Source organism: Atta colombica, unplaced genomic scaffold, assembly GCF_001594045.1.
Source record: "Atta colombica isolate Treedump-2 unplaced genomic scaffold, Acol1.0 scaffold27, whole genome shotgun sequence".
Taxonomy (NCBI): Eukaryota; Metazoa; Arthropoda; class Insecta; order Hymenoptera; family Formicidae; genus Atta; species Atta colombica.
In genome coordinates this window covers 2,410,473-2,432,854 of record NW_017259370.1, presented here as the reverse complement: position 1 = coordinate 2,432,854, position 22,382 = coordinate 2,410,473, and the positions used below count along the sequence as shown (strand labels likewise).

Here is a 22,382-nt window from a genome sequence, read left to right as displayed (position 1 = left end):
CTAAAAATTTTAATTCGTAGGTTCAAAATACTAACGATCGTAACAATGACGCGATCAGCTGCTCGCCCGCCACATTTAGCGGGTTCATATATATACAAGCAAATACAAAGAATTCAAATCGGCTTGTTGAAGACGACATCTATGTATTGATGAAACTACTAAACTACTTTCGTTGTTACCGACTGTATCATCGCCAATGTGCGTCCTCTGTCGTTTCCGCTGTCTTCGGTCGCACGACTCATTCGCGTAGTTTCTCTTTTCCGGTTTATCAAAATGGTAAGATGGTGTGATAGTGTCCGATTCGATTGAAAAATCGGGCGATTTTATGCCGCTACTTATTAATCGCGATAAATGATCGTGATTACAGGACATTAAATTGTTTAGATTCAATTAATGACGAGTATTTCTTTTCGCAGGGTATCGATATTAATCATAAGCATGATCGGAAGGTGCGACGAACGGAACCCAAGTCGCAAGATGTATATTTACGACTCCTCGTCAAGGTAAATGGTTTGTCTTTCATATTATTTATTGAGTAAGTTCTTTTGAAGCGAAGTATATACCTTAAACTTTTACTCAGAAACATTATTCCGTTTTATTAAAATTTTGTAAGAAATAATGCACGATTGCCTCTCATGATGGTTTCTTATTGAGGTTAGTTTTCAAATATGATTACATGTGATGCTTCCTATTATCGTATATCTTTCTTAATTTATACTCGTCAATTGAATGAATTGAAAGAGATTTATAACGAATTTAATCACCTTTATTGCACGAGAGTGCATAGTAAAGCTGCTATATATAAAATTGGCAAAGTACAAATGCATATCGATATTTTAAATAAAATAATGATGTCACATTATTTAGCAGAATAAATGTATTATTTAAAATTTATTAAATTTAATTATATTGTGCTTATATATTTAGATACTTTATATAAAGCAAATTTTAATGTTTTAATTCAGTGTAATACAAATGACTGATATCGTTATTAATAATAGTATACTGGCGATTTATCAATCAGTTTTCATGATTGCGAACTGCACTCTGTGTCAAATCTTTTGTAGGTCTGATTCAATTTGAAAGTTCGCTAGAGAAATATTTATCAACTATCCTATCTCGCTTATTTGCAATATAAATAAAAGAGCGATTATTATAGTTGATACATTAGATAAATTTTGTAATTTTGTAACATAAAAGAGCGATTATTATAGTTGATACATTAGATAAATTTTGTAATTATAATTTGAAATCTTTTAATTGCGAAACTTTTTGGGAACAAAATTTTATAGAAGTTTGGTGATATACTTATTTTATACATATTTTATGCAATTAATTTATATAAGTTTTTAATAATTGTTGTATTCCTGTGAAGTTTCTAAAAGAAATCAGAAGCTAGAAATTGAAACCAGTCGATCTTTTCGCATTTGATTGTGAATTTCTAGCTTTTGACTTTGGATTTATTACTAATGGCTTATTGTAAGAAAGCCTCTGAAGTTTATTCGAATAGATAATTAACGAACTTTGTTCTAGCTGTATCGGTTCTTGGCGAGAAGAACAAATTCAAAGTTCAACAAAATTATATTGAAACGATTGTTCATGAGTAAAATTCATCGACCACCAATTTCACTGGCGCGAATCGTGAGGTTTATGAAGAAACCTGGCAGGGAGAATTGTGTTGCCGTCATCGTCGGTACAATTACTGACGATGCTAGGATTTTTGAAGTCCCCAAGTTGACGGTAAATAACTATAAACATACTGATATCCAAGGTCAATATTCATCTGTTTTTAATTTAAGATTGTTTGTAATAATATTAATCAGGCTGATATTTTATATGTCATAGGATAAATCTTTCAAGTGTGTTAGCACCTGAACATAAAAATGGAACATGAGTCATAGTTGTAGGTCAACACGATGTTTGACATAATTGTAGGCATGTCAACACAATGTTTGATATAATTATAGACATATCAATATGGTATACATACATAATTACTCCAAAACATGTGGTAACCTACTACGACTTACATTCCACGATTTAGTTAAGGACATCTTTATGCTTAGTACTTTAATTGACTACAGAATAGAGAAATTCTCGAGTCTCTTTATCCTAGCTAATAAACAGCTTAAAAAATTTGTTATATGACAAATATAATATTAGCTTGATATGGCTCTATAATTGGTTTATGACATTTTGAGATTATTTAAAATGATCTTAAATATAAGAACCCACTATGAATACTGGTCACAGAACAGTATTGGCACTTTAAACTTGATATCACATTTGTCGTACAATAAATTTTTCAAGCGTGTAATTGGCTGCAGGATAGAGAGATCAGAGAACCTCTTTGTCCTGTAACTAACGCTTGAAAAGCTTGCATAACAAAAAACTCATGAATGTAATATTAGCCTAAGACATTACTTAGGGCTGTCTTGAAATAAGAACTGGCTATGAATACTGGGATAAAATCGTTAAATTTGTATTACATGGCAATTGATTTTTGCAGGTATGCGCTTTACGTGTTACTGAGAAGGCTCGAGCACGCATCTTGAAAAATGGAGGCGAGATCATCACGTTCGATCAGCTGGCATTACGCGCCCCGACTGGAAAACGTACAGTCTTGATGCAGGGACCGCGTAACGCTCGCGAGAGTGTTAAACACTTCGGCCTGGCTCCTGGCGTACCACATTCTCATACGAAACCTTACGTGAGATCTAAGGGTCGAAAGTTCGAACGGGCGAGAGGCCGTAGACGCAGCTGCGGTTATAAGAAATAAAATTGATGTAACACGCACTTCGACGGATGTTCTATCAGTCATAATCTTTTTTTTCACGCGGTCAAGTGGCTGAAAAATAAACATTTGCTTCATAACAACTTTCCATTCTCTTGTGCTCTTTTCTGTATGCAACCAGACTTTCTATTCTAGTTTAACAGAAACTTTCATGTATTTCATTACACAATATATCATTAAATTTATAATTAAAATACATTATACAAATTTATTGTTCATAGCTTTTTAATATCTACAATCGTATGATACGTCAAATATTAAATATCAAAAAATAAATAACAGATTGTGATTAAAACAGAAATATAGGCCAGTATTCATAGCCCATTCTTATTTTAAGATCGTCTTAAGAATGTCTTAAGACTGCTAATACGGCCCTCTAATTGGTGATACCTTAAGACTGTACTTAAGACGGTCTTAAATATGAGAATCGACTACTCGAATATTATCCATAGTTTTGATTTCTAACAATTACAATAAAGAGATAACATATGCCTAACTTTACGAGATAAAGCGCGCGTTCATTCGTTTCATCTCGAATCGAACTCGACGAGAATAATCGAATCCGACTCGATCTGAACTTGGCATGAGTACTCGCACATCCCGTCATGCGATCCGCGGCGCGATGAGGTGCGGGTGCTATCAGTCGCCATCTTAGCGACCGCGATCGGTTCATTCTTCGTGTCCTTAAGGGACTGGTCGAGCCGTCGAGGTTCTCGTCGTATGTTCGGCGCGACTGTGCGCAGCGTCGTCACGGTAGGCAGCTAGCCCCCCGTCGTCGATAGTCAGCTCGGTGCACCGGGAAGCGAGCGGGGCTTGCCAACGGTGGTGGCAGCGGCGACGATTTGCCGGTGCACGAACGGCCGGCAGCGCGGTGCGACGGCGACGAGAGAGCGGGCCATCGGCGGCGGCGGCGGCGGCAGCGGCGGAAGTGGCGGCAGCGAAGCAGCAGCGCGTCGAAGGTGGGCGGCGGTACGACGCGTCGAGCATTCCTCGTTCCTCTCCTGTCCCCGACCCCGGCTTTAAAGCCCAGTTACAGCTCCGGCTCTAAGCTCCTGCTCTAGCTTCTGTCCCCGGTACCCGATCGCTGCTCGCTTCGGCCCACGCGAGCAGAGACTTCGCGAGAATCCGTGACGTGTAACTATAGCGCGTGACAATTCGGCTGTGCTGCGTGAAGTGCAGAAACTCGAAGGCTTCCATCGAGCCCCAAAATTCGGAAGCGGGATAAAACGTGCAAAGGAAAGAGAGACGTAAGGAAAGGACGTTTCCTTGGTAGCTAAATCGGCGATCGCCTTCGGGGGAATAGAAAGATGAGCCAACGTAACGCCGGCAAGATCACGGTGCCGGACGACCTGCGCGACGTCCTGCTGGAGTTCACAATCAGCTACTTGCTGGAGCAGCCCGGCGACATCATTGACTACGCTGTAGACTTCTTTACGCGGCTACGTGACGCACGACGTACGCAGATTATTAATACGGATCAGATCTACCCGACCACGCCGGATGAGTTTGTCGATGAAGGTGAGTCTTGGGAGAGGACGAGATGTCTTTCTCTCTTTCCTGTCTCTCTCTCTTTCTCTTTCACGCTCTCTATCCCAGTTTCCGTCTCACGGTATCTCACGATCAGAGGCGATTCCGTCAATAATGCTTGTCCACAGGAACCGACGGTCTAACAAGATGGATAAATCCATAAAGATCCATTCTGAAGCTTTATGACCAAAATGAATTGTATAAACTATGACTGTGTTAAATTTTTCAAGTAGAAGACTTTTCATCTTTATAATTCTTTATGTGAGAAAAATTGATCAAATATATCTTCTAAAAAATCTAAAATGAGAAGAATGTTTTGCATATTACAGTCAATGCTCCAAAATAATATCAATTGATATTTGATTCCTTAACATTTTTCTGTTTTGCTTACAACAGTGTCCCGTTAACTTTTCTTAATTTAATTAAATTAATAAATTATCGGCAGGGCATTTATTGAAAAATTTGTTCAATAATAAAGATTTCACTATCATTAATTTCTCGAATTCCAGAAATTAAGCGATTTTCTCTCTTCAATTTATGAGAAAAAAATCAGATATTGTTTGTACAGGTATAGAGAGACGAATAGCTTGGTTAACTGATTGTGATTAGTGTCAATCATGACGTTAGTAGAGGCAAGTTTGAGCTGGTCGAGAGCTGTTCCAATCGATATCAGTTGTAAGTTAAGCGTGCAGGGTCGATTCTACCAACGTCAATTGACTCGTCGTCGCGGTTTCGATTCTCACTTTCTTTCCGGGGTGAGTAAAAGACGGAGAGGTGGGCGGAGAAAAGAAATGTCGTGATTCCGGATATAATGCAGCATATATAATATCAGTAATTTACCAGTAATAGACGGTAATAATAATTTAATAAAATTGAGCAATCGATCATTTGTTCCATGCCGTATTCTCTGTTTGTCCTTTTTCTCAATGGCTGCGTTCAACAGAAAAAAAACATGCGTTTAGATTCAATGAAGAATTAAGAGGAATTAAAAACAAGAATTATTTAAACCCATTCTATAATTGCATAAGTGTAGTAAATGGTTGTACTTGTAAGAATTAACCAATCACAGTCAAATATTAGAAAAATATTCGACTGTATTTAGTCAATTCTTACAATTATAACTACTTACAATTATCCTTACACAATTGTAGAATGGGTTTTATATTAAAAGATCTTACAACAGTCGTAAAACTTTTTCTGCTGAACGCATCCATTGATCGATCTATTTAGCGATCATCCACTGAATGGATTTAGATTCGACCACCGATATGCTAATTAATTCCGGAGTTAGTTGACTAAGTCTCCTCTTCCTCAGGATAGTAACGTTGGTGATGTAATATGGGCAATTATGTGGGATTAGTGCTGAACGATATTACTGGAATCTGTTTCTAAATGAGCCACGCACGTAATGGTAGTACGAAATGTATGTCTGAATAAACACTGGGATGTTCCACTGAGAAATGCATGCGATATTGAAACGCTTCTATTCGCATGTTTCTAATTCAATATCAAATTCAAAGCTTAAATATCTTTCTTTCTTCTCTCTTTTTTTTCGTTCTATAATATTCTTTCTTTCACGAAAAACAATACTTTTTCCTTTTTCCCAGATTGATTCAATTTTCAATCCTTTCTTACCAATCTACCCAATCAAGGAGAAAGTTCTTTAAATCTCTCGGAGAGACTCACGATAGAAAGATAAATGCTTTTGGGATATTATTGGATCCCTCTCACTGTCGAGCAGGCGAAAAGAAGATATTCTTGATTCCTGCCTGAGTCACACGAAGTATCCTTTTTATAAAATTGCACGGATTATTAAACTCCCCAACTATTACGTCTCGGCGAACAACTTCACTACGGGAGAACGAAAATAGATGTTCTAATATTTTTTCTTCTTCTTTATCAATGTATATCTTTATCAATGGCTGCATTCAGCAGAAAAGAGCAGCTTTGCAATTGTTGTAAAATTTTTTAATATAATTGGTCTCGTTCTTACTCACTGGATCAAAATATAAATCAGTCATATTAAAAAATTTTACAACAGTCAAAAACAAACAAAGCTGCTTTTTCTGTTGAACGCGTTTTTTTTCTCTTTCCTAATTATTATTTATACAAATTGTCTTTCTTGTTGCCACATACAAGGAGCTTATTACGATTTTTGGAGCGAGGTGAAAATTACAGAAGTGAGTGAATTTACTAGAATATTTATCACTTCATTGGACACACCTATATAATAAATTTGCTTTCGTAATTTTCACTTCGTTTCAAACGATTAGATTTTGTATCACTACATAATTCGGTGAAACTTACAAAAATTATTGAATTTATATTGGAATATTTATAACTTCATTAAACATCTAGATAGACAATCTAGTCAACATCTAATTTGTTCATTTTTTAAATTTTCTTCTCGTTTCAAAATACAAAATTATTACGTTTCAGGAATCGTAATAAACTCTCTCAGACTCCTTTGTGAGCAAATTATTTGGTCGCAAAGATCGCCCTTGCTGTTCGTCATGATACCCTCAGTTAACACATCATTCATGAAAAGTTCGATTCGTATTCCCGATGTGCCGAATATTCTAAAACAGTAAAAGAACTTTCACAGGGAGTGTAAATATTAATGAAATATTCGGAATATTGTATGAACTTCTTTTATGCGAGCAATACGCATCCCCGACGGAGGGTCGTAATAGCGAAAATGCATTAACTCGTAAATAAAAGGGGAAAGAGTGTAAAAAGCGTAGAGATGCGTTCAGAAATTATTCCTAGATAACTCTAGACTATAGTTTACGTCGCTATAATTTGTGTTACGTATACTATAACAAAAGTGCATATCAGAGTTATCTGGATGTAATTTCTGAACGCATCCTCTTGCATTTTGCTTATGAAGTGAATCCTCCAAAATTAGGTTCTAAGATGAAAGCATATATAAAATTTCTGATAGTACAATTTCATTTAATTAATTCAGAGACTTCCGAATATGGAATTTCTGGGAAAAGTGTGATTTCATGAAATATATAGCGTTGTATGAATAGAATGATATTTAATGATTATTTGTTCTAAATTTTTGGGAGTGAAGTTTCACTTCAAGAAAAGTGATAGTTGCAGTCTGACAAGAATGAATTTCACTTCACTCCTTCAAGGAGTGAATTTCCTAAAAAGTCAATTTTAATGATTAATATTTTGCTTCGTGAGACAGAACGATGCCTTTTTCTACTAGATTCATTTTTTTTGTGTAAAGACACATCGAATGAGCTTAATTTCGTCAAGATTGGATGTGGGCGGATTAAACTTAACATTTACCTTTAGTCTCTCTTTTCAGAGAATGAGATTATTCAGAGATTAAAAATTGACTCTCGCTTGAAATTTTTTCTTTATTCTCTAAGAGTGAAAATTTCATTCCTGGACTGACGCAACTAACCATTGTTCGAAAGTGAAAATTTTATTTTCAAAAATTTAGAATGAATGTTGCTTTTACATTAACTCGTAAATAGGAATCATATAGGAAAGAATATAAAGGTCATAGCATTTTAACTGTAAAGCGAGCCATTAAAATTGGGCTCCAAGGTCAAAATAAATGAAATGTGTTTTTGTGACAGTACAGTTTCGTTTAAAAATTAAAATTAATTCAGAGACTTTCGGACATGGAATTTCTGGGAATATTAATTTTATAATTGTATATGGAATATTCTCTGAATATGTAACGAGTGTGAATGGATATTTAACGATTTTTTGATTGTTGCTTTTACTACAATCTGAAAGTATTTCGAAATATTCCGAAATATTCTTGGAATGTCACATTTTACGAGTACTTCAGGAATATTTAGCATTAATTGGGATTTTATATCTCACTTCGAGTAATACATATTAATAAATTATCTCAGACTCATTCTGAGCTTTCGTGACTCCCCTTTCATTATTGTTCAAACATTTATTAACTCGGATTGAAGTTGCGATAATCGATCGAGATCCCCCTTCCCCTCCGGAAATTCTCTCACGTGTGTGGTTTCCGCGCTTTCCACCATCCTTTCCTTCTACCCCCAGAAAGCCTGGACTCGGTTATTATTGTCACGTGAGGCAAGGAAGGGGAGTATCGCTTCGATCTCGGAGATGCGCATCCGAAGAATCTTGTAGAGGAAAAACGCACGCAAAGTGGAGCACTCACAGTCGTTTAGTTGGAAGTTTCGCTGAAGTTTCACCAAACACATCGCTTCAGATCGACTCGATTCATATTTTTCGAGACCTGCGCGATTTGAGGCACCCAATTGCATCAACACGGGTCCAGTCGGGTCCGATCAGGCACTGTCGCGAGATGAGATTCTCGGATGCGCGGTGGTTTCGATATAGTTCAATATTTGTTCGTGTAGCGCTTTATACAAACGCTTAGCCGGCGACCGCGGTCTCGTCAGTACGACGCGATTGCACATCCCGGACGAGATCCTCTTCGTCTGTGCTTCTCGTCATTTATTTCATCTTTTCATCTTCGAAGGAGAAACGCGAGCGTGGATCAACGCGGATACGAATCTCGTAAATATATTCGCGCATCGGGGAATTCTTTTCCCAGCAGAAGTCGTAGCTGAAATAAAAAACGGAGCAATCCCTTTGATTAGTTTGACTGTTTAGTAAAGTTTACTTACGATCGTTGGATAAAATGCTTGGAGTAGAAAGGAAGAGGAACGCCTGAATATTTATGACTGCATTACTCTGTACGCGAATGCTGTACGTTCTGGAGTTATTTATCGCGCCCCGTTTATTTCGTATCACGTCAAAATTTCTTACCTTAATGTAATATTGTGATAAAATCGTGTCTGTGAATTAGTTGTTATAGTAGATACAAGGTATTGTCTACGATATATTTCTTGTTTCGTGACAAGTGAACGTGAACGTGTTGTCAAGAAGAACGAACGTGTTCCTCGTGCACGTTTCTGCCGCGTGTTTCTTTCTTCTGCGGACCAAATGTCGCTCATCTCCGTCATCGAGCCAGTGGATGACAGAGGTGCGAAAAAACGAAACACCACCGTTTCCGTTGTCTAAATTAATGACGAGATATAAGACAAAACTTTTGAGTCACTATGTACACTGAAAAAAATATTAAATTTTTTAAAATTTGGTTGTTTGGATAGTTTTAAGTAAATATTTATTAAATATAAACATATATATTTACTTGATACAAGAATCGCTGAGTTAATTTGATTAACTTATTTTTTATTAGTAATTTTTTTTCAGTGTATAACAGATTTCGCGACACTATGAAAACTTTGTTACATTTGAAAGGAATAATAGAAATGTATAAATTTGTCCCGCTTGAAAAAATAATAGGTTTTTTTAATCGCGTTTAATTGTGTAAAGTTGCACTGCACGGAGAAAAATTTGAGAAAGGATTGGGTGATTCAGCAAAGCTTGCTGCGCGAGTCTAACATTTATAATTAAAAAGATTCGATGGTTTACACGAAAAGTCTGTAATTATTAATATGATTAATTTAGCTAATCCTTTTCTACAATAAAAGTTGCTAATATAACAATAAAAATTGCTAATATTTTCTTCATAGTAGCAAAAATATGTGTTGCCTTAGCTAGCATGTTTCGTCAAAAAATTTTGATCTATATATTAGATTAATTTTAGAAAGTTGTTTTATAACAAATATGATTACCTAATTTCATTCAACTATATAACTAACTTTGTTGCTTTAACATAGAAAACTGGCTGTTAGTATATTATGACTGTAGAATCGGTTTTCAGTTGTTTTAACAAATCTTTTTTTTTTCCATGTGTTTTTCTCTCATGATATCTTTCATTGCGGAAGAAAAAAGAAAAAAGACACCATTAGTTTTTAAAAAAAGTTTTAGGAGTAAGTTGTTATTAATCTTTGAACTTTCAAGATGGACAATTTTCATGAAGAACTTTCACGTGTTGCACAGCGGGAAAATATATTTGTAATTGGGACGAGGTAAACCGACGGAACAGAATTTTCATCGTATAAGGAAATTCGTGTCTCTGGAAGAAAGATAGTACGAATTTGCGTTTAATATCCATATTCGATTTATGCGGAGTATTTCAAGACGAAAGGTCAATACTTCAAGAAGACGTCGACAGTATATCATTAAAGGAAAAAAAAGTTTCAACGAGTCTCTATCACAAATTGCAAAAAGATCGAAAATGAAACTTCAGCAAAAACTTCTGTCGCATAAAGCTGTAAAAGGATATGATATTTCTCTCTGTGAAACCATTCAAAATGCTAATGTTAAAACTCCGAAAATTACTGTCTATATTCCTTCTTCGTTTATTATCGCGGAGACCGGATTTTGCTGTAGCTAACTGCTGTAGCTAAACGAGCCAGCGTTTCGCATTTACATAATTGAACGACAGATCATTTTTTACACGACGGCTCTTGCAATCCACATCGAATTCTTGAAGACTGTTCTCTCGAAAATACAATCGTCCAATTACGTAAATGTTAAACTTAACATAGTAAACATGCATAAAATTGTTATCTATAATAAAGCATGGGCTTTCATTTTATTATCGCGATAATTCATAATTGTATATTTATAGATTCAAACTGTCGCAGTTGATCAAACTAAAAATTATTTCGTATCGAACGATATTGTCAATTTTTTTCTTTTTCTATTATCGTTAATAAGGATAACTGCGCCATTCTCTCCTTCAATTATACCTTATTTTACATTTTAATTAATCAACAATCAATTTAATCAATTTAATTGCTCTCCGTATATTTTGTCTTTTCTTAGTTTAATAGTAATTTTGTCTTTGTTTAATCGAAATGTCTCTTTTGTATTTTAGAGCCACCAGTCAGTCGATTTGCTTCCAGAAGGAAGAGCGTTTTCGCGGAGACTTACAATCCCGAGGAAGACGAAGAGGATGACGGCTTCAAGGTATATACAATACACATATATATATCACGTGTGTTACTATTACTATTCCACGAATTATTACGCATGTTCCCGATAACAAGACCGCACGAATAATGCATCATTTGCGAAGTCCGCGTTCATATTTTTCCAAAAAAAAAAAAAAAAGAAAAGAAAAAGAAAAAGATTGAAGAAGTGTCAATTGATTGAACAAATTACGTATCGATGCCACGATAAATTCTGTTAATGCAATCACGTCAATAGTACGCGTAATGATGTTTTATTGGCTTGATAGTTGCTCAAACGACGGCAGATTTGTTCGTCCCAAAATGTCATTTGGCCGTTTCTCTTCTCGATATGCGTCACATCACGTTGTCGTCGCTTTTAGACTTTGTATCAGATGTTGCAATAGCTAATATTTTTTCCCAGCAACGAAGGCTTTGGAAGTATACATTTTTTATGCTTGTCACGTCCGTCGAATTGGCGAAAACCGATGCGGCAATTGTAGCTGCGTAAGTAATCGCCGAGACCACAAAAATACATGTTCAGCCGAAGGAAAAATCATGTTGACGTAAGAAATTCCGCGCGAATATACTGAAACGTGATATGAAAGAATAAACTTTTTAATAAAGTCAATATTTTCGCTTAGAATTAGATTAAAATATTGAAATCGTCCTGTCGGGTGTCGGGTCTCCCACTTTTGGCGTGATGCTAAATCGAAAGCGCGCTCTTACGCATCTCGTTAATTACTTATTTTCTTGGAGTGGGCTACGAAAATCTAAAATCGGTCGACCCGAAGACGTGACGCAAAGTAACCACGCAAGTAGAGAACGGGTTTATATAACACATTCGCACTATAATGCATTCGCACGTATTCGTTATCGCCGGTATTTCGCTTCGACAAGAAGTGGCGATGACGAACGTTCCGTCTTCGATACGAAGGTTTAGGTTTTTTTTTCGGTAGTAGCAGAAAATAGAGCTCCTCTCTCTCTCTCTCTCTCTCTCTCTCTCTCCTCGTTACGAAATGTCGTTATACGCCACACGTGTATATGTGTGTATATATACACGAGGTACATAATATATATCACAGTCTATTAAAGCATAGCTGATGCACAGTCTCTCTCTCTCTCTCTCTCTCTCTCTCTCTCTCTCTTTCTCTCTCGCGCGCGCGGCCGCGCGAATGACGAAACGCGAACGAAGAGTTACTTTGCTCGGCGATGCGAGGTTGACGATGTACCTTTGTGACGTCAGGCCTCGTGTTCGATAACCTGGCATGGACGTGATTTACACGTATGTATGCAGCATCGTCATGTGTACGTATCGTATATACGCGCGTGAATGAGGGAGAAAGGAGCGTGTACGATGTATGTGTATGTACATATTTGTAGGGTAGTAAGGGGTTTTGCGAGGGGTTGGGTTCTCGACGAGAGAGAGAGAGAGAGAGAGAGAGAGAGAGAGAGAGAGAGAGAGAGAGAGAGAGAGAGAATTTTCACAAAGATAGCCCCGGTGAATCCGATTATCGTCACTCCGTGGTAGCTGGTTATACGAAGAGGAAAATCGGCTCTCTCTCTCTCTCTCTCTCTCTCTCTCTCTCTCTCTCTCTCCTTCTCCCTCCCTCCCCCTATAGGCCAAGTCGACCGATCATATTTTCTCTCTGTATGTCACGACAACTAGAACAATAGCAGAGAAAACTGGGACACTCGCGATTTTTAGAAAGGCCGAGACTAGACAACTTCGATGTATGTGAAGCTTCTTAACCGATAAAAGGTACATCAGATTTACTCGTTCTTCTTTAACGGTGAATTTCTCGGTCAATTTGGAGTCGATTTTTCCTTGCGCTTATAATATTCGCGTTATGAAGAAGAGCTTTACGCGAATCAAACTTTAGGACTCCGAATAGAAAAAAAAATCCACACTCAGCTAAATTCTTCAGTTAAAAAATAGAATTTTTAACTTTAGGCAATTGAAAAAATGCATGAAAATACTGAAGAGTTGCGAAGATAGAAAAATCGATTTTAAATTGTGGCATCGAAAGCTCTATTGTTAAAATATATTGCGCGCGCGATGAGAAACAGAACACCATGCGCGATAGAAAGGATAACGTGCCAAACATGCGATGAAATAACAGTTTTGCAAATGGCAAACGTCGACAAACGGTTGACCCTCGGTAAAGTTTTAATCATATACGATACACGCGGCCCGGCTGCACAATGGTGCGGCAGATGGGACACGTCGGTAATGGGAATGAGTAGGTTCCCTGCGAAATTGATCGTTTCTGTGTGCAACAATTGGTGACGATAACGAAACAAAAGAACCAGCCGCTCTTATGGATAGACCGATTATCACGTATGCACTTGCTGCAAACGAGGAATATTGCTGGTCGCAATAACGACGCAAATCGCTAGCCAACGTACAGACGAGAGTGAGAAGTTTTAAAGGCGAATAATTTTAATAGCAGAAGCGCGCTTTTTACGAGCAAAAGAATTAAGGTTTAAACGAATAACATTAACAGCAGCTTCGGTGAGGGTTCTCTTGAAGAATGGAACTTTTTAACTCCAGGGCTGTTTCCCTGTGTAGAAAATGTATAGTATTATAGTAATTATGCACTTCGTAAACGCTTCTAGACATTAAAGGTACCATATAGACGTTAAATATCCTGAACTTTACGCTATTATTATATTAAAAAATAACAAGGCTTCGTTGCGTAACTTTTATGTGACCTGTGACGTTTTTATTATTAATAAATTTGCTAAGAGTTCTATGTAAAATCGTACAGCTTGATAATCTTTAAAATCTGAAAAACGATCATGCATTCTATCTCTAAAATAATAGCGAGCGTGGGAGAGGTCAAAGTTCACCGTCCAACATAAAGGGCAATATCTCAAGTTCTAAAATCTAAACTATTGAATTTGCTTGTTGTAACTTTTACAGAGAATTTCGGAACCTTATTGTATAATTTGTAGAAGTTAATTTAAGAATAAGCAGCCAAAATTATTAAATATAGTAAATATATCAATATAGTAATTAAACGCAATACATAGCATTTATCGTTTATTTATCATTTATTAAATAATAATATCGCTTCTATACATAAACGAGAATGAACGAAACGCTATATATTTCATATAGTTTTCATTTATTCAGATTACATCAAATCGTTTTCTAATTATTCATCAAAGAAAGAAATTTTCTCTAGAGACAACGAAGTGATGATGTCACAATTATATAGGCACCTTAATAAAGAATTTAGAAATTTTGTCTATAGCTACATTTTATTCAAACTTCATTTTGTCTTCATACGGCTCATTGATTTCAGATGGTCCATCCAAAGAGCGACGAGCAGCGACAAAGGCTCGGTGAAAGTGTTAAGAACATACTCCTGTTTCGCTCTCTAGACGAGGTAAGTTAAACATAGTGCGTTCAACATGATCGCAAATAGGATTGATATAACAGCAACTTGATACATTTGCACCAGTTGGGCGAAATACCAAGAAAATCACGAATAATCTCTCATTAAAAGCAATCGGTTTTGCCAGCAAATCGATTCGCATAATTGAGATAATTGTTCTTTCATTAGCGACGCATTTAAATATAAATTACTGGTCATCACTTGACCAATAGATAATGTTAAACGTTATAGTTATCCTTTTTAATGTATTCTATTTATTTTTAATATATATATGTATTTAATATTTTTATTTTTCAATATATTTATTTAATGTGTTTTTAAATATATTTAATATTTTTTTATAAATATATTCATTTCTCAATTTGTTTTATAATCTTTAATTTTTATTCAGTAAACAGTTACACACATCAATTTATTCAACGTCGCAAATTGAGAATCAACGAAAACAGGAGAGATCTAAAAATTTTCACGTAATAAAAATTGATTTTGTGTTGGCCAAGAATCAACTACGTTAGGAGGAAATATGTATAATGATGAAAGACCTTTATATAAATGTATTTATGTACGTAGAAGCACGTACATCGATTATCACCGCAATATTAACGTTACTCCCCCTGCTTGCGTACTACAATATTAAAGCCGATATTTTAAATCCCGGACGATAATATTGCGCTAAAACGTATTTAAACGTGTATAATAAAATTATTTTTGCAGGAACAAATGGCGGACGTACTGGACGCAATGTTCGAAAAAATCGTTCAACCGGAAGAATTTATTATCCGGCAGGGCGACGATGGTGACAACTTTTATGTGATCGAGAGGTAATACTTTTTCTTTATATATTACAGTTAACGTATCGATAGGCTTCTCCCTTCAGCGGGAAGATCCAGTGAACCAAGAGGGGATGCACAGTCGATCAGTGCTTTTATTCAGAGCTGAAAATATTCAAACAATAATGCTTAGTAATCTAATTATTTTTTGATTGTTCATTTTATTGGAATTTAAAATTATTCAGACAAAACAGAAATATATATAACTGTCTTATAATCTTTTATGTTCTATTTCCGATTGTCTCTATTTGTCGCATTTCGTGACGTGTCGTGTTTCAGAGGAAAGTTCGAGGTGTACGTCAAAGATCCCGCCACAGCAATAGATAATCATATTCACACTTATGATAATCGTGGTGCTTTCGGAGAATTGGCTCTTCTGTACAATATGCCTAGAGCAGCCACTGTCAAAGCTATTACGTCTGGCACACTCTGGGCTATGGATAGGCAAACTTTTCGACGTATTCTCCTTAAATCCGCGTACAAAAAGCGTAAAATGTATGAGAATCTTATTAATAAAGTGCCGATGTTAAAGTCTCTGGAGGTAAGTTTTATATAACTATTTATATAATTACTTTTAAAAGTTTCGAATGTGTGTTTTTTTTTTTTAAATCTTAAGTAGTTCTCGTGTTTTTATTTTGAGATAAAATATACATTGTATATCTTCTTTATCAAAAACACCTCTTCTAGTTAAAAAAAAATATTTAAATAAAAACAAGAAATAATTTTTAAAATATCAACTCCTACGAGATTTGCATCGTATTAAATTCTTCCAGCCTTACGAGCGAATGAATTTAGCGGATGCCCTTGTACCGAAACATTATTCCGATGGCGAGCAAATAATCAGGCAGGGTGACACCGCAGATGGAATGTATTTCGTCGAGGATGGCGTAGTCAGAATCACTAGACTCGGCGAACACGATCGTGAAATTGAGGTACATTTATATTATACGCTAATCCGATTTCCCGCAAAACGATTCGATTACGTCGAGCGCCAAGAAAATTTTCTTCTTACTTAACTCGGGATCTTTAATATCCTACAGATTAATCGTGTTCCGGCTGGCGGTTATTTAGGCGAGCTGGCACTCGTGACGCATAAACCACGCGCCGCTTCGGCCTACGCTGTGGGAGACATCAAACTGGCATGTAAGTTTATTTCATTACTGCCCACGTTTCCTGAATTGATAGATAATCAATAACATTGTGCCGAATAATTGCGAATATCGATATTCGTCGCAGCTTCGGCTTATTAAATGATGGGAGGGAAATAGTCGTGATATCTTCTCTCTCTCTCTCTCTCTCTCTCTCTCTCTCTCTCTCTCTCTGTATATTAAATTGATTCTGAAATGTTTTATATGTAGGATGCCATATTTTAATGGATACAAATAACAATTTGCTTGTCTAAAATGATTATTTCGTTTTTATTTCGTATTTACTGAAACTGTCCTTACGCTTACAGTTTTGGACGTTGAAGCTTTCGAACGTTTACTTGGCCCATGTATGGAACTTATGAAACGTAATATCGATGATTACGAAGAACAATTAGTCAAAATTTTTGGCAGCAAAACCAACATCTCTGACATTCGATGAACTGTTTCTGGGCAGAGCCACGTCGCCATATTGCTGTACTAAAGGACGCGACACTTTCGTACAGCATATAATATATAACAAGCACAAAAGAACTTGTACCACCTACTTCTGAATCTCATCCCGCATGTTTCGGGTATCATTTCGAAATCAACTATTTCGTATGACTGTTCACCTAGACGTATACCGATTAAGATTCGTCGATAATAGTTACCAAGTTTATACCTATGACACACATTGAACAAAGCTGTAGGCTGCTCGATTATATGCGCGTGTTTAATGTAGCAACGGAATTAATGACTATTCTCTAAGATTGTATTAGATCAAAAAGAGAGTATTAGTGCATTCTGTTACGCTCGATTGTTTGCGAAATAAATATTTTTATTTATTATTGCCCAGTGAAAGACCGCAATATAACATTTTGAGGTCTAGGACATACAAGCATTATTATAGTATTTAACTTATCCCCGGAATGACTCATTTATCTTAGTGTACTCAATCTATATGCTCACATACATAATTCGTGCATTATCCATTTTTAAACAGAGCGGCTACATTTATAAGACATAGAAGTCTAAAATATTCGAAATCGAATGCTCTTCTAACATTACTCTCTGGCAAAAAAAATAGATTACAAAAGAAATGAACCATTAGTATTTGAATATTGACATAAATCTTTTGCAAGGTTTCTATGAAATACCTATATATATGCATATCACTCTTGGAGAAGATAATGAAAGTAACATTGCCATTTTTAATGAAAGCAAACAGAATTGTACAATATTCTTTGATACATCCATTTAACAATGTAATATCTTGATAAAATATCAAATCAGACAATCAAGATTTTGTCTATGATTCGCGACAAGTAGTAAATATGTATTTCGCGAATAAATATGCACATATACATACACAAATATGCATTATACGCACATAGTGAAAATAATTTTTTAATTTATAATGTTATTCTACATAATTATTTACGATTAAATTAGTATATTACACACATAGCAGATTTTTTAAAAAAGTAATTATTTTTTAATAAAAGTAAATTTTGAAAAGAATTGTATATATTTCTTTATTAATAAAAATTGATAAACGCCAGAGTCGTATATAAATGCATTCTATTTCGGATATAGAATACTCTCAAAGATGCATAGAAAGTGCAGATCTAAAGGAGCCTTAAAATTGACTTCAATATGCGGATATAATGATGCAAAATAAATGTGTACATTGCACGTACATATACAAAGTAATTTAAAAGAAAAGTTATGTAGCAACTTGCATACAAATGTTAAATAAAAAGAAAGAAGCATAACATTTTCTAATTACTTTGTACTTGCATGTATCAGATTAGGTGAATTTTAGCGTAAAAAGATAACCGCATATTTAAGCCAACGTTAAATTCAAGTGTGTCTTGCTGATAAATAATGGTAACTTGAGGATTGATTACGAGAATCCATCAACTTATTTTTATTACATGTGTACAAGACACGTTATGTATATGACGATATACATCTATCATGGTGATAAAAGTCCAGTCGAAAATTGATTCAATTATGGTATGGACAAGTGCGAATGCTAGTCACTTTTTATGACCGTGTTTTGTCACGCTCTCTTCTGACAATTATATCGGTTGAAAAAAGAAAAGATACTTTTTATTATGGTAAACCGTGTATTTATATGACTGAATCTCGCGACGAAGCGGCAGGGCTTTTTAAATAATATCACAATCGTGTGAGGGAGAAAAGGGAGACTAGTATGAAAGTAAAACAAAGTGAGGATAGCATAGGAATTGTTAATCAATTATTTAGGAGTTTTATCAATTATTCTTCACTTACGACACTGACACCTTGCATGGCCTTAATTTTTTTTCTTTTTTTTCTTGTGCACGACTTATTCTTTTATTATTAACAGCTTAATCAAATCTCGTAGAATTCTTTAAATAAATAGTTAAATTGATTCAATGGATATCTCAATCACAATCTGAAAATAATTCACACTTTAGAACGTTAATAATTGAAAAACAGCTTGTTTGAAATATAATATCTTTAGTCTTCCACTGAATCTCCAGGCTGTGATATTATTTTCGACTGAGTATTTCATTCCTTTCTTGTAATCTCTTACAAGAAAAATAAAAGAATATCATAATCATTATCGAATTCGCGAGGCATCAAACTGAATTTATTTTAAATGATTCAACCAACGTATCTCTGTATATAAGTGAGACAGAAATTTTAATGGATTAACAAAAGTGACTCGACTGTTGGATACGAGAAACTCTACATGTATCACAAAAGAAAAAAAAAGAAAAAACAAAAAAAGAGCTAATTCGCATACTGAGTAATTCAATACGCATGAGTACTTACTTGTGTTAGATTACATTCGCTAAATTAAGTGTGAAGTATTGAAGTTAGAATCTGTCCAATTCGCATTGCTGTATGTATCTATCATGAGATTTATCTATGTTGCGTGTTGTCATTTATGTATGAGCGTGAATATGTTTGCATGTGTATATATGATGATCGAGCCAGTAATTAATTTATGTTATTACTATTAATAGTTGCTATTAATAGTTTACACTCTCCAATAGTTGTATAATTCATGTTATCGTCATTAAAGGCAATATATCGAAATGTCCTACGGATAAATATTGTAACAGTAGTATGCCTTATTGTGCCACTGGATCTTCGTCTTTCTGCTTTCAAAGGAAGAAAGATTTGTGAAAAATCGAAGATACAGATTTTATTGTATATCTGCAATCTACACTGCTGGATAAAACGATTAGACACTTTAGTAAATTTTCATAAATGCCTTTGTAAGTCAATAACGTTAGTGAATTAAGAGTTTACGATTCCACAAGGGCGACAAGATATTGACAAGTATTACTTATAAGATAACTAAGTAACTTACTTAAAGATTTATTCATAATAATTTCATAATATTTTATTCATAATAATTATAATCAAGAAAAAATATTACAATTCTATTTTCATTTAGAACATTTTTCAAGAAAGTGTCTTGTAATTAAAGTCCTATTGTTTCTCTTTCAGTTAAAAATTGATTACAAATATTTGTTAAAATATTTGAACTTTTTTATTGTCATACATTTAATATAAACTCGTGTCCTAATTTTTTCATGGTGTTCTGTCATTGTGTCCAGCAATGTATTATTATGTATTCACGTAAATATATCGATGGGCATTCACTTCTCTTTCCTGCAAATTTTCAAACAATTTAGGTAACATAAAATTTCGAATGAATTCGAATATTATTGAAAATTATAAGTTTTAAATCTTTACTATCTTGAAGAACCAATCTTAAGAAATCTTTAAAACGAATTCCTAAAAAGTGATTTAATAGATAAAAATTAATTTTATATTTCAATATTTAAACAAAGTACATTATAACTGTGAATTACTGTTTAAGTTAACATTAACATGATTTATACAAAAAATAATTTTAATTATTTTCTTAATTTAAAAATAAACACATATTTTATATACATGTCATATATATTTATTACAAAAAAAACTTTTAATAAACGCAAATATTTCAAGATTTTTAAAATTAAGGAGACTTTTAAAGTTATCTTCATTAGTCTTTCAAAAACTTTTATTTTAAATAATATTCGAAATAATTCGAAACTTTCATAATGATTCAAAGCACTTGTTTCAGTCCATCATTAGCTACATCGCAATTCTAGTCCAGAGCGATATGCGACATAGAGAAATGTTTCCGACCAAATAGCATGTATCGAATCAGAGAGATAACGAATTAATGGCGGATATATATCCGTAATGGCTAATAATGTGCCAGTTTTTACGTTTGGCTTATGTTTTTCCTTGTGCAACGATATTCCTAATGTTTTTAATTTATTAAGTATTATTAGTAGCTATTATGTATGTATTAGCAATGCATCATTGTGCACGTAACAATGCACTTTACATCGGACCAATTTCAAGAAGCAGTTGAGCTTGCAACTATTTTCTCTTACTTTTACTCCTTACTTGTATTCCTTCTTTCTATACATCTTCAGCATATTCTTCGCCGATGTAAAAATCCGCTGTATATTTCAAAATGTCATGCGCACTAATAACTTTACTGCCCCTGCTGTGTGTCACGGTAATTTTAAATATTATTTTCACGTGTGTGCACCGTAAAACTTTATATGAAATTATATGAAAGAGCCCGACACATGTGCGATTTGACAAATATCTGCATAAATTTTTAAGTAATTCTCAATTCCTTGTATTAATGCACTTAAAGAAAGCACTTAAGCAATACGAATCTCAAACTCGATTGCGTGCTGACAATCATCCGGTTATCAAAAACATTTGTATTATTAATAGCATCTTGATTCTTTGTCTTTATTTCTTCTTAGAAATCTTTATTGGCATATAAATATCAAAATTTCTACATTTTTTATCCACATTTTATCCACTTCTTTTTTCATAAATGGTGTTAATATTAATATTCCGAGAAAAAGAGATTATGCTTTTAAATTCCTTCGACAGTGACAGTATATAATGTGTCGCAGATGCTTATGTGCAATTAGAATAAAATAAAAGAGAAGTACACTTTCTATGCGATTAAATAAAAACAATCGAGCAAACATTCGGACATTTGAAGTGCCCAGAAGTATATACGTCTCTCTCTCTTCGCGTGTGCCCATTATGTCCCATTTTCCATTATGTCTTCGAACCAAAGCATGATAAAGAGAAACCTCTCTGATTGTATATGAATATTGAATAAATTTAGAACATATAATTAGCCTTAAAATGTGTCTATGTACACGTTGCTTGAAACGTATTATAAGGATATTATATAGCGGATCAGAATGGTTCTCTTTGTGTTCCATTAGTAAGTCTTTTAGTGAATTTCTCGGATGAGTTTTATACATGCCGTTTAAAGCGAACCACGTCGAAGCTTACTTCAAAGTATGTTTTTCATTTTGTAATCCGTTCGACGACGTATCAGCTTGATGTGTCAAAATTCTTAATATCTTTGAGAAAGAAGAGAAACGACGAAAAGAGAAAAGTGACACACATTTAGATACGTAATTGTTTTTTTAAGAATAATTGGTATATCTGTATACATATCGCTTATTTTATATTTTAATAAGACTCCGCAAAGTGTTTCTTTTAAACGTGCGTATATAGATCCATTATTATTGTCTGTATTCCATATGTTTGATAACATTGTTTGCAGTGCGGCTCTCTCCCCCTGTATATTTAATAGATTTTATACACGACACATGCGCATACGTAGGAACGGTTTTAGGTATAACAAACTGTTGTAAATTACAAAATGATACGTACTTAACGTCCCTTCGTTTCGCAATGTGTTATAGTATTGTATAACGAAA

General features: G+C 34.6%; 2 protein-coding genes across 3 annotated transcripts; both read left to right on the top strand.

The window, feature by feature from the left end:
* Positions 1 to 240: 240 nt before the first annotated feature.
* Positions 241 to 2,988, top strand: LOC108689368 (60S ribosomal protein L18). The gene is made up of 4 exons (XM_018196104.1): positions 241 to 276; positions 417 to 503; positions 1,534 to 1,740; positions 2,510 to 2,988. The coding sequence occupies exons 1-4, from the start codon at positions 274 to 276 to the stop codon at positions 2,777 to 2,779; spliced, it is 567 nt and encodes a 188-aa protein (XP_018051593.1). The 5' UTR covers positions 241 to 273; the 3' UTR covers positions 2,780 to 2,988.
* Positions 2,989 to 3,754: 766 nt separating this feature from the next.
* LOC108689382 (cAMP-dependent protein kinase type II regulatory subunit) lies at positions 3,755 to 17,941 on the top strand. Of its 2 annotated transcripts, none has more exons than XM_018196125.1 (8): positions 3,755 to 4,312; positions 11,124 to 11,215; positions 14,508 to 14,591; positions 15,315 to 15,421; positions 15,710 to 15,971; positions 16,204 to 16,362; positions 16,471 to 16,573; positions 16,887 to 17,941. In XM_018196125.1, the coding sequence occupies exons 1-8, from the start codon at positions 4,102 to 4,104 to the stop codon at positions 17,015 to 17,017; spliced, it is 1,149 nt and encodes a 382-aa protein (XP_018051614.1). In that variant the 5' UTR covers positions 3,755 to 4,101; the 3' UTR covers positions 17,018 to 17,941. The 2 variants fall into 2 exon arrangements, with proteins under 2 accessions (XP_018051614.1, XP_018051615.1); XM_018196126.1 differs by lacking the exon at positions 3,755 to 4,312 and adding an exon at positions 8,501 to 9,317.
* The last annotated feature ends 4,441 nt before the right edge of the window (positions 17,942 to 22,382 follow it).

Coding starts and splice junctions, on each gene's coding strand:
- LOC108689382 (XM_018196125.1), top strand. CDS start 4,102: ATGAGCCAACGTAACGCCGGCAAGATCACGGTGCCGGACGACCTGCGC. Junction 4,313..11,123: donor GGATGAGTTTGTCGATGAAG/GTGAGTCTTGGG, acceptor TTTGTATTTTAG/AGCCACCAGTCAGTCGATTT. Junction 15,422..15,709: donor AACTTTTATGTGATCGAGAG/GTAATACTTTTT, acceptor GTCGTGTTTCAG/AGGAAAGTTCGAGGTGTACG.
- LOC108689368 (XM_018196104.1), top strand. Junction 504..1,533: donor ATTTACGACTCCTCGTCAAG/GTAAATGGTTTG, acceptor ACTTTGTTCTAG/CTGTATCGGTTCTTGGCGAG. Junction 1,741..2,509: donor TTGAAGTCCCCAAGTTGACG/GTAAATAACTAT, acceptor TGATTTTTGCAG/GTATGCGCTTTACGTGTTAC.